This window comes from Somniosus microcephalus, chromosome 4 (assembly GCF_052327205.1).
Source record: "Somniosus microcephalus isolate GS21.2 chromosome 4, FLI_Smic_1.0, whole genome shotgun sequence".
Taxonomy (NCBI): domain Eukaryota; kingdom Metazoa; phylum Chordata; class Chondrichthyes; order Squaliformes; family Somniosidae; genus Somniosus; species Somniosus microcephalus.
The window spans coordinates 183,852,572-183,865,508 of record NC_140990.1 but is presented as its reverse complement, the minus strand read 5'-3'; the positions used below and the strand labels follow the sequence as shown (position 1 = coordinate 183,865,508).

Sequence of the window (12,937 nt, the reverse complement as noted above, 5' to 3'; positions counted from 1 at the left end):
AAAAGACAAGTCTAAAATGGACTTGCAGTCTAATGATGGAAAAACGAAGGAGGGCATAAATGCTTCAGAAGAGAACAAAGTATCAGAACAGAATTCCACTGAACAACAACAACAACATAGTTTGACAGAGAATTCTGAGTCTGTCCAGTCTACAGACATGCACATTTCTGAGGAACACCGAGCTCGAACTCAACTCCATTTCAAACTACAACAGCAATTAGAACAAATGATTCGCCATTTTGAGCAAGAGTTGAATGCAAAGAAAAAGTTCTTTGACACAGAGTTGGAGAAGACAGTTGAAAAGCTTCAGAGAGAGATGGCTGAGATGAGTAAGGATTCTCAGAGGTCAAGCCTTGATCTGCGGAAGGAGGTTGATGAGTACAAGGAAAAGAATCGCAATCAACTGACTGTCCTGCAGCAGCAACTGAAAACTAAAGCCCTGGAGGCTGAGAAATCTCAACTAATAACTAAGAAACTGCAGGATGAGATGCGGCAATTGCGAGAGGAGTTGGACGACTGTTACCACGAGCGAGATGAAGCAGTTGTGAAGTGCCAACAACTGAAGCAGAATGTCAATGACCTCGAGTTCGACCTTGAAAGTAAAACGCATTTATAAGAGGATCGAATGCGGCAGGTCAAGCAAATGGAGGATAAATTGGCAGAGATGGAGATGGAGCTGGATGAGGAGAGAAGCAATTCAGACCTTCTGACAGATCGCATCAGTGGAGACAGAGAACAGATTGAGCAGATGCGAGATGAACTTTTCCAGGAAAGAGCTGCAAGACAAGATCTGGAGGGTGACAAGATTTCATTAGAGAGACAGCACAAGGATCTGAAGAGCAGAATTGCATATCTGGAAGGATCTCCGAAACAGAATAAGGAAGGAATTGCTACTCAGCTAGAGGCAAGAATCCAGGAACTGGAAGAACGCCTTGAAGCTGAGCAAGAAAGGGAATATGTCAAATTCATCGATCAGTTGGAAGCTAAGAAGAAAGAGCACCCCTTTGTGAGCAGTGTCAGCAGTAATAAGCCACTCAGGGAATTGGTGGCAGAGGCAAAAGCTGAAGTGAGGGAGGAAATAGAAGACCCTCTCGCTGACCTAGCTCTGGACGACACCGAATATTACCACGACCTGTTCTGCCCAGCTTGTGGGAAAATCTTCCAAAGTGCAAAAACCATGAAGAATCACGAAAAGTCTAAGAAACACCGGGAGATGGTGGCGCTACTACGGCAACAACTGGAGGAAGAGGAGGAGGAACTGTGCATGCAGCTGGGAGTGGAGCCGGGAGAGGAAGCCCAGAGAGTCTCCAAGAAGCAGAAAAGAAAAAACGAAGCAGAAGATGATGACTCATCTGAACCATTATCACCCCTACCAGGTCACGCACGTGGTTCCTCCGAACTGAGCCAAATCAGTCTGGAAACAGAAAAACTTCCCAAGGTACTCGAGCCTTTAGAAGTCAGCAATGCTGGTTCTGAAGTTACGAAAGTTCAAGCTGTTAAGTCCAGTGAAGGACCATTAGATGAGTCACCCCAGCAACAAGAACCTACTACACCATCGAAAACTACTACACCACCGAGGCGTTATCCGGACCGAGTCAGGAAGCGCAGGAGGCGCCACCGCAGAGATTGAATCTGTGAACTGTTTTTACATGAAGTTGTGTATATATGTTATGATGTTATGTTTCATGGGAATATATACGGTTAAGCTAAAAAGGGAGGATTGTAGTGTATGTAACCGTTCCACCTTTAAGGGAACTATTTGTAACCGTTCCACCTTTAAGAGAACTATTTTAAGGGTTGCACTACTTTATCTTGGCTGCTATATACTGTAATACCGGGGGTGACCACACCGGTATATAAGTGCTGTGTAATGATTTATTGGGCAGTTCCGCCCTGACCTTCGACCAGTAAAGACCTGTTAAATTTTACTCTTGTGGTCTGTGTATTAATTCTCAAGATAACACACAGACTTAACAGAGAGAGAGGGGGAATCAGCCAGGGTTCCTGCTCCTGATCACTGTCCTGTGACCCCTGGGTTAGAGAGAGGGGGAATCAGCCAGGGTTCCTGCTCCTGATCACTGTCCAGAGATCCCTGGGTTAGAGAGAGGGGGAATCAGCCAGGGTTCCTGCTCCTGATCACTGTCCAGTGACCCCTGGGTTAGAGAGAGGGGGAATCAGCCAGGGTTCCTGCTCCTGATCACTGTCCAGTGACCCCTGGGTTAGAGAGAGGGGGAATCAGCCAGGGTTCCTGCTCCTGATCACTGTTCTGTGACCCCTGGGTTAGAGAGAGGGGGAATCAGCCAGGGTTCCTGCTCCTGATCACTGTCCAGAGACCCCTGGGTTAGAGAGAGGGGGAATCAGCCAGGGTTCCTGCTCCTGATCACTGTCCAGAGACCCCTGGGTTAGAGAGAGAGGCAATCAGCCAGGGTTCCTGCTCCTGATCACTGTCCAGAGACCCCTGGGTTAGAGAGAGAGGCAATCAGCCAAGGTAGAGAATGAGGCATGGGGTGAATGTGGTAGAGGAGGGGAGAATGGGGTGGGGGTGCGGATAGAGATGAAGGGGATGGGGGAGGGTAGAATGGGGCGGTGAAGGAAACAAATGGGTGGGGGAAGTATTTGTGGAAGGGGGAGTCTGCAATGGGGGTCTGACACTCATCCACTCTCTGCTCATGCAGGTGTTCGAAGGGGGGATGGATTTCACCAACTTGCGATTCCAAGGCCTTCTCAATGACATCAGTGAGAACCTGGGCTCCGACGAGCTGAAGGCTATGAAGTTCCTTTGCCGAGATTTGTTGAGCAGTAACCGGCTTGATAGGGCTGATTCCGGGCACAAACTCTTCAGCGTTCTGCAGGAGCAGGGCCTCCTTGAGGTGAGCGACAGCTTCATCGTTGCTGAGCTCCTGTACCGGACCAAACAGTTCAGGCTCCTGAAGAGAATGAAGTACGACAAATACCAGGTCTGCAAGAAGCTGAAGGGCAAAGGAAATGCAAGGATCTCATCGTACAGGTGAGCAAGGCCTTACGGCCAGCTGGACCTGCACCGACCCTCCTTTATGTTCATCTCAGGAGGATTGCATTGAGGGGAGATGCTGGGGAAGCCTAAGCTATGTGGGGTCAGGTGCTCCAGCTATGTGGCTGGTTCCCAGTGGAGCTGTCAATCACATGGCTAGCAGCAGTGGCTATTCTCTGAAACATTTGCAAATGAGCTGATCCCAGTTAGCCAGCCTCCCAACAAGGCTGTGTGTTGGGGGACGAGAGAAGGACCACTCTCAAATCTGATTAACGTGATAAATACGGGTATTTATAAAAAGAGTTACAATATTTAAATATATTTGTATCTGCCCTGGGAGTGTTTGATGGGATGTTTTAGAGGGAGCTTTACTCTGTATCTAATTCATGCTGTACCTGCCCTGGGAGTGTTTGATGGGACAGTGTAGAGGGAGCTTTACTCTGTATCTAACCCATGCTGTACCTGCCCTGGGAGTGTTTGATGGGACAGTGTAGAGGGAGCTTTACTCTGTAACCAATCCATGTTGCACCTGCTCTGGGAGTGTTTGATGGGACGGTGTAGAGGGAGCTTTACTCTGTATCTAACCCCTGCTGTACCTGCCCTGGGAGTGTTTGATCGGACAGTGTAGAGGGAGCTTTACTCTGTAACCAATCCATGTTGCACCTGCTCTGGGAGTGTTTAATGGGACAGTGTAGAGGGAGCTTTACTCTGTATCTAACCCATGCTGTACCTGCCCTGCGAGTGTTTAATGGGACAGTGTAGAGGGAGCTTTACTCTGTATCTAACCCGTGCTGTACCTGCCCTGCGAGTGTTTAATGGGACAGTGTAGAGGGAGCTTTACTCTGTATCTAACCCGTGCTGTACCTGCCCTGGGAGTGTTTGATGGGACAGTGTAGAGGGAGCTTTACTCTGTATCTAACCCATGCTGTACTTGCCCTGGGAGTGTTTGATCGGACAGTGTAGAGGGAGCTTTACTCTGTATCTAACCTGTGCATTACCTGCTCTGGGAGTGTTTAACGGGACAGTGTAGAGGGAGCTTTACTTTGTATCTAACCTGTGCTGTACCTGACCTGGGAGTGTTTGGTGGGACAGTGTAGAGGGAGCTTTACTCTGTATCTAACCCGTGCTGTACCTGCTCTGGGAGTGTTTAACGGGACAGTGTAGAGGGAGCTTTACTCTGTATCTAAACCGTGCTGTACCTGACCTGGGAGTGTTTGGTGGGACAGTGTAGAGGGAGCTTTACTCTGTATCTAACCCGTGCTGTACCTGCTCTGGGAGTGTTTAACGGGACAGTGTAGAGGGAGCTTTACTCTGTATCTAAACCGTGCTGTACCTGACCTGGGAGTGTTTGGTGGGACAGTGTAGAGGGAGCTTTACTCTGTATCTAACCCGTGCTGTACCTGCTCTCGGAGTGTTTAATGGGACAGCGTAGAGGGAGCTTTACTCTGTATCTAACCCATGCTTGACCTGCCCTGCTTGTGCTTCATCAGACAATGTAGAGGGAGCTTTACTCTGTATCTAACCCATGCTTGACCTGCCCTGGGAGTGTTTGATCGGACAATGTAGAGTGAGATTTACTCTGCATCTAACTCGTGCTGTACCTGCCCTGGGAGTGTTTGATCGGACAGTGAATAGGAAGCGTTACTCTTTATCTAACCCATGCTTTATCTGCCTGGGAGTGTTTGTTAGGGTGGTGTAGAGTGAGCTTTACTCTTACATAGAATTACATAGAACATACAGTACAAAAACACGCATTCAGCCCAACCAGTCCATATTGGTGTTTATGCTCCACTCCAGCCTCCTCCCATCTTTCCCCAGCTAACTATCAGCATAACCCTCTATTCCCTTCTCCCTCATGTGCTTATCTAGCTTTCGCTTAAATGTATCTATTCTTTTCGCCTCAACCACTCCCTGTGGTAGCAAGTTCCACATTCTCACCACTCTCTTGGTAAAGATGTTTCTTCTGAATTCCCTATTTGATTTCTTGGTGACTATCTTATATTGATGGCCTCTAGTTTTGCTCTTCTCCACAAGTTGAAACACTCTCTCTCTCTGTCTACTCTATCAAAACTTTTCATAATTTTAAAGACCTCTATTAGGTCTCCCCTCAGCCTTCTCTTTGCAAGAGAATAGAGACCCAGCCTGTTCATCCTTTCCTGATCGGTATAACCTCGCATTTTTGGTATCATCCTTGTAAATCTTCTGTGCACCCTCTCCAGTGCACAGTACTCCAAGTGTGGTCTAACCAAGGTTCGATACAAGTTTAACATAACTTCACTACTTTTCAATTCAATTCTCCTAGAAATAAATCCTGGTGCTGGGTTTGATTTATTTTTATGGCTTTATTAATCTGTGTTGCTACTTTCAGTGATTTGTGTATTTGTACTCCGAGATCCCTTTGCTTCTCCACCCCATTTAGATTCTTATTTTCCAATTAATATGTGAACTTATTTTTCTTACTATAATGTAATACCTCACACTTATCTGTATTGAAATTAATTTGCCAATTATATGCTCATTCTGCAAGTTTATTAATATAAGAACATAAGAAATAGGAGCAGGAGTAGGCCCTTCGAGCCTGCTCCGCCATTCAATGAGGTCATAGCTGATCTTCTGCCTCAACTCCATTCACCGGCCCTATCGCCATATCCCTTGATGCCCTTATTAGTCAGAAATCTATCGACTTCTGTTTTGAATATACCCAATGACTGAGCCTCCACCGCCCTTCTGGGGTAGAGAATTCCAAAGACTCACCACCCTCTGTGTGAAGAAATGTCTTCTCATCTCAGTCCTGAATGGCCTACCCTTTATCCTGAGGCTGTGGCCCCTGGTTCTAGACTCCCCAGCCAAGGGAAACATTCTCCCAGCATCCATCCTATCAAGCCCTGTAATAATTTTGTATGCTTCAATGAGATCCCCTCTCATTCTTCTGAATTCAAGAAAATACAGGCCTAGTTTACTCAATCTCTTCTCATACGACAGTCCCGCCATCCCAGGAATCAATCTCGTGAACCTTCATTGCACTCCCTCTATGGCAAGTATATCCTTCCTTAGGTAAGGAGACCAAAATTATACACAGTACTCCAGGTGTGGTCTCACCAAGGCCCTATATAATTGGAGTAAGACTTCTTTATTCCTGTATTCAAATCCTCTTGTAATAAAGGCCAGCATACCATTTGCCTTCCTAATGGCTTGCTGCACCTGCACATTCACTTTCAGTGACTCATGTCCAAGGACAACCAGGTCCCTTTGAGCATCTGCATTCCACAATCTTTCACCGTTTAGGAAATACTCTGCCTTTCTGTTTTTTCTACCAAAGTTTTATCAACATTATATTCCATCTGCCATGTTCTCGCCCATTCACTGAGCCTGTCGAGGTCCCCTTGACGCCTCTTCACATCCTCTTCACGCCTCTTCACATCCTCTTCACAACTGACACTGCCACCTAGCTTTGTATCATCAGCAAATTTGGAAATGTTACATTTAGTCCCCTCATCCAAATCATTGATATAGATTGTGAGTAGCTGGGGCCCAAGCACCGATCCTTGCGGTACCCCACTAGTCACAGCCTGCCATCCTGAAAAAGACCTGTTTATCCCTACCCTTTGTTTTCTGTCTGTTAACCAATTCTCAATCCATGCTAGTATATTACCTCCAATTCCATGTGCCCTAACTGTACGGATAACCGTTGCTGTCGTAAAGACAGCGGGGTTTGATTGACAGCAGGTTGACGGCTGACGTCCTATCCAGGGGCGAGATCCGACGCCACCTTGGCCATGCTGGCAGTACTGTACTATGAGGCACAGAGTCAGGACTGAATAAATGGCACTCCACTACAACTGCTTGGGAGACTCGTAATTACGTTATTAAGATAACATTACCTGGTACCAGGATTTATAGAACTCACGATAAGGACATACTACAACAATGGAAGGAATAAAACCTCCGGCTAGCCTGCAACTAGAAGGAAATGTGGATGAAAATTGGCGTGTCTTCAAGCAACGCTTTCTTCTCTACCTCACAGCGATTGACGCTTCGACTAGCTCTGGAACACGTAAAGTAGCTTTGTTGCTAACAGTGGCTGGCTCGCAGGCAATCGAGCTGTTTAATACATTTACGTTTGCAGCCAAAGATGATAAAAATGAGCTGGACAAGGTGATAGAATGGTTCGATGAATACTGCACTCCAAAAAAGAATGAAACGTATGAGAGATTCGTGTGTCGCTCCCGCGTGCAAAAGCAAGGAGAATCCTTTGATGTTTTTTTGACGGACTTGAAAATAAAAGTACAAACATGTAACTTTAGGGACCTGAAGGAATCGATGATATGCGATCAAGTCGTTTTTGGAATACTCGACAAGAAGGTGAGGGAGAGAATGCTTAGAGACAATGACCTAAATTTGGATGCAGCATTGAAAATATGTCATGCTAGTGAACTCTCAGCCATGCACACGAAAACTTTCGAAGGGAGCAGCACAGCAGCGGGCGGGCGCGCCCTGGGGCTGAAAAACCTGCCGGTGGATGTGGTACACAAAAGGGATACGAGGGCCCACGGAGTTCAAGACGATGACGCCTTACGAATGCAGACGGTGCGGTAATAAACACGAAGCCAGACAGTGTCCTGCTTATGGGAAGAACTGTGCAAAATGTAAAGGCAGGAATCACTTTGCCAAGATGTGTTTTTGGGAAGAGAAAACTGAAGGTAAAAAGACAGTGCATGCTATTGAGACTGAAGAGACAGGAGCAGAGACTTTGTTTGTTGGAATGGTGCAAAATGAGTCAAAACAGGGCAAAAATGCTAATGAAGTGCACTCTGTAGGACCAAAGACTGAAGTTTGGATAGCTCCCTTGCTGGTAAATGGCACCATTGTTCCCTTTAAGTTAGATACAGGTGCTAAGGCAAACCTCATAAGTTGGAGTGATGCACGGAATCTCAAAGTGCGACCTAAAATACTGAACAAGACAGTGTCTTTGAAGGCATACAATGGACAAAGCATTGAAACAAAAGGAACATGTAGGCTGAATGTTAAGGTAAAAAATCACATTCACCCTTTGACCTTTGTTATAGTGCCTGAAGGACATGAGTCACTGTTGGGGGATAAGGCCTGTGTGGATTTGGGCTTGGTAAAACGAGTTTATACTATCAATGAACTGAACTGTGTGCAGAGTGCCCCCCAAGATAGTACAAATCTGACTCAGAGACTATAGCACACAAATATGCAGATGTATTTCAGGGTTTCGGAGCACTGCCCTTTACATACTCCATCAAACTGAGAGAGGATGCACAACCTGTGATTCACGCACCCAGGAGAGTTCCAGTGGCTCTCCGTGAAAAACTGAGGAAAGAGCTAGACCGCATGGAGGGACTAGCTGTCATAAAGAAGATTGAGGAACCGACTGACTGGGTAAATTCCATGGTCTGCGTCAATTCAAAGAAAACTGATAAATTGCGTGTCTGCATGGATCCCAAGGACCTTAATGCCAATATCAAAAGAGAGCACTACCAAATTCCAAAGAGAGAGGAAATAGTCAACGAAATGACAGAAGCGAAAGTCTTCTCCAAGATGGATGCCTCGCATGGTTTCTGGCAGTTGAAACTTGATGAAGAAAGTGCTAAGCTGTGCACTTTTAACACCCCGTTTGGTCGATACTCCTACGAGCGTCTGCCCTTTGGTATTAGCTCCACCCCAGAAATCTTTCACACAGCAATGGAGCAAATCATCGAGGGCCTGGAGGGAGTGCGGGTGTACGTGGATGATCTGGTAGTATGGGGCTCCACTCGGGGAGCACGACACCAGACTGGAGAAAACACTTCAGAGAATACAGCAGTATGGACTCAAACTAAATAAAGACAAATGTCAGTTCAGTGTCAATGAAATCACATTCCTCGGAGACAAGATCTCTACAGAGGGGATTCAGCCAGACAAGTCAAAGGTAAAGGCTATACATGACATGGAGAAACCAAAGGACAAGAAAGGGGTTCAGTGGGCCCTTGGCATGGTTAACTACCTAGGAAAATTCATTCCAAATCTAGCAGTGAAAACTGTTCATCTGAGAAAACTGCTGCACCAAGAGACAGAGTTCCAATGGGGACATGAACATGAGAGAGAATGGAAGGGGCTGCTACACATTCTAGCAAGTGAACCCCTACTGAAGTTCTTCTGCCCTAAAAAGAGGACAAAAGTGTCCACAGATGCCTCTAAGAATGGATTAGGGGCTGTCCTTCTACAGGAAGATGAAGGAGAATGGCGACCAGTGGCGTATGCGTCACGCTCCGTGACGGCTACAGAGTGCCGGTACGCGCAAATCGAGAAGGAGTGCCTTGGCTTGGCATTTGGGTGTGAAAAACTTCATACCTACATCTATGGTCTTCCCAAGGTTATCCTAGAAACGGACCATAAGCCACTGCTAGGGATCGCAAAGAAGAATCTGTGTGACATGTCACCACGGATACAACGCCTAATGATGAGACTTCAACGTTACGATTTTGAGCTAACATATGTGCCAGGGACACACATGTTCATTGCAGACACACTATCCAGGGCTGCGCCTTACGCCACACAAAACAGTGAATCCGAAGAGGATGTGGCTCTTCATGTGGATATGGTCTATGCAACATTGCCCACCACACAGGAACAACTATCAGTGATAGTCACAGAGACATCAAAGGACCCAGTCCTGAGTAAAGTAATGAGAAATCTTCAAGAGGGCTGGAAGAAAGGGTCATGTCAACAATATTATCACATTCAGTCTGAGCTCTCTGTGGTCAATGGACTACTGCTTAAGTGTGACAGGATAGTAGTGCCCACCTCTATGCGATGAGAAATGCTCAACAGGATACATGAAGGGCAACTGGGTGCACAAAAGTCAAAAAGGAGAGCACGTGAGGCACTCTACTGGCCAAACATGAACCCTGATATTGACCAGTTGATCAGCGAGTGTGCTACATGTCAGGCGTATCACTACAAGCAAACAAAAGAGCCCCTCATTACCACAGAGCTTCCATCACAACCTTGGGAAAAGGTTGGAACTGATATATTTCACTATGAAGGAAAAGACTATTTGTTAGTTATTTATTATTCCAATTATCCGGAGATGGCTCTCTTGTCCAGTACCACATCAAGAGCTGTGATAACTCACCTGAAGTCAATCTTTGCCAGACAGGGCATCCCTCTAACCCTGGTTTCTGATAATGGCCTTCCCTATGCCAGTCATTAGTTTCAGTCATTTGCTTCAGAGTATGAGTTTAATCATGTAACCTCCAGTCCGCTCTATCCTCAGGCTAATGGAAAAGCAGAGAAGGGGGTACAGATTGTGAAAAGACTATTAAAGAAAGCAGCACACAGCAACACTGACCCATATCTGGCCCTGATGTCATACAGGGCGGGCCCGCTAGCAAGTGGCAAGTCTCCAGCTGAGCTCTTACTGGGTCGGAAAATCCGTACACGACTTCCCAGTTATGTCACACCTGACCACAGAGATGAAGTGTGGGCAGACAAGGCTCGGAAACTACAACAGAAACAAAAAACACTTCGTGACCGCACAGCCACTACAGTAGTGCCTCTACAGGAGCAGGATATAGTTTGCATTGAAGGGCCTGAGTCATGGCCTAAAAGAGCCACCGTTCTACAACAGGTCGCCCCCAGGTCATACAGTGTCATGACAGAGAACGGCAATGTGTTTCGCAGAAACAGGAGGCACCTACTGAAAACCACAGAGACCTTTCAACCTCAGGAGGACAGAGAGGAAGACAAGATGAGGGAAATGCCACAAAGTGACGAAGGACACAGTAGTGATAATGTGACAAGGGACCTGTGTGGTACAGACATGAACTTAAGGGATACAACTGGGGTGGTTCAGCAAACACCCGTTCAGCCACGCAGGTCACAGCGCACCAGAAAGCCTGTAGTTAAACTTGACCTGTAGACAGGGATTGATAAGACTGTAAACAGTTAATGGACTCCTGGGTGTGGGTAAGGTTTATACCTACCTGCAATTAGTTCAACGGTGTAGTTACACTGACTGTTTCTATATGATGTTAACAAGTGTTCTATGTGTTATGTTATGTTATGTTGTTACTGTGTTATGTCTTCATTGAAGGGGGAAGATGTACGGATAACCGTAGCTGTCGTAAAGACAGCGGGGTTTGATTGACAGCTGGTTGACGGCTGACGTCATATCCGGGGGCGAGATCCGACGCCATCTTGGCCATGCTGGCACTACTGTACTACGAGGCACAGAGTCAGGACTGAATAAATAGCACTCCACTACAACTGCTTGGGAGACTCGTAATTACGTTATTAAGATAACATTACACTAACTTTGTTCACCAACCTCTTGTGTGGGACCTTATCGAAGGCCTTCTGAAAATCCAAATACACCACATCTACTGGTTCCCCTTTGTCTACTCCACTAGTTACATCCTCAAAGAACTCCAATAGGTTTGTTAAACAGGATTTCCCTTTCATAAATCCATGTTGACTCTGTCCAATATTACTATTAGTTTCTAAGTGCCCAGTTATTGCATCCTTTATAATAGATTCCAGCATTTTCCCAACTACTGATGTGAGGCTAACAGGTCTGTAGTTCCCCTTTTCCTCTCTCCCTCCTTTCTTAAATAGCGGGGTTACATTTGCTATCATCCAATCTGCAGGAACCGTTCCAGAATCTATAGAACTTTGGAAGATGACAACCAATGCATCCACTATCCCAATGGCCACCTCTTGCAAAACCCTAGGATGTAGGTCATCCGGTCCTTGGGATTTATCGACTTTTAGTCGCATTAATTTTGCTAGCACTGTTTTTTTACTAATAATTTCTTGAAGTTCCTCATTCTCGCCACACCCTTGGTTTTCTCGTATTTCTGGGAGATTTTTTGTGTTTTCCTCCGTGAAGACAGAAACAAAGTATTTATTAAATTTCTCTGCCATTTCCTCATTGCCCGTTATAAATTCTCCCCTCTCTGACTGTAAAGGACCTACATTTACCTTCGCCAGTCTTTTCCTTTTCACATACCTATAGAAGCTTTTACAATCCGTTTTTATATTTTTCGCTAGTTTGTGCTCATATTCCATTTTCCCTTTCTTTATCAATTTCTTGGTCCCCCTTTGCTGATTTCTAAAAAGATCCCAGTCCTCAGGCTGACCGCTTTGTCTGGCAACTTTATAAGCTTCCTTCTTTGACTTAATACTAGCTTTAATTTCTTTTGTTAGCCATGGTTGGATCACTTTTCCTTTTGGGTTTTTATGCCCTAGAGGAATATATGTTTGTTGCAAATTACGCATTATTTCTTTGAATGTTAGCCATTGTATGTCCACCTTCATACCTTTTAGTGTAGTCTCCCAATCTACCATGGCCAACTTGTCCCTCATACCCTTGTAGTTTCCTCTGTTTAGATTGAAGACCTTAGTTTCAGATTGGACTACATCACTCTCAAACTTAATGTAAAATTCAATCATATTATGGTCACTTGTCCCTAAAGTCCCCTTTACCACAAGATTATTGATTACCCCTTTCTCGTTACACCGTGCCAGATCCAGAATCGCCTGTTCCCTGGTTGGTTCCTCCACATACTGATCCAGGAAACCATCTCACATTCATTCCAAGAATTCGTCCTCCACACCATTAGTGGTAATTTGATTTGCCCAGTCAATATGTAGATTAAAGTCTCCCATGATTACCATGTTGCCCTTGTTACATGCACTTATAATTTCTTGATTGATACTGTGCCCTACATTACCACTACTGTTTAGTGGCCTATACACAACTCCCACCAATGTTTTCTGCCCTTTGCTGTTTCTTAGCTCCACCAAAACTGATTCCAATTCTACATCACGATCTGCTAAGCCAAGATCTTTTATCTCTACCGTACCGATCTCATCCCTTATTAACAGCGCTATGCTACCTCCTTTTCCTTTTTGTCTGTCCTT

At 45.6% G+C, this 12,937-nt stretch overlaps 1 protein-coding gene across 1 annotated transcript in view; it reads left to right on the top strand.

The window, feature by feature from the left end:
• Positions 1–12,937, top strand: part of LOC147120055 (caspase-8-like) — a 55,388-nt gene that overhangs the window by 4,049 nt on the left and 38,402 nt on the right. The window contains exon 2 of the mRNA XM_085985574.1: positions 2,676–3,007. Within this exon, the coding sequence (XP_085841700.1) occupies positions 2,691–3,007 (317 nt within the window). The 5' untranslated portion in view covers positions 2,676–2,690. The remainder of the gene's footprint in view (positions 1–2,675; positions 3,008–12,937) is intronic.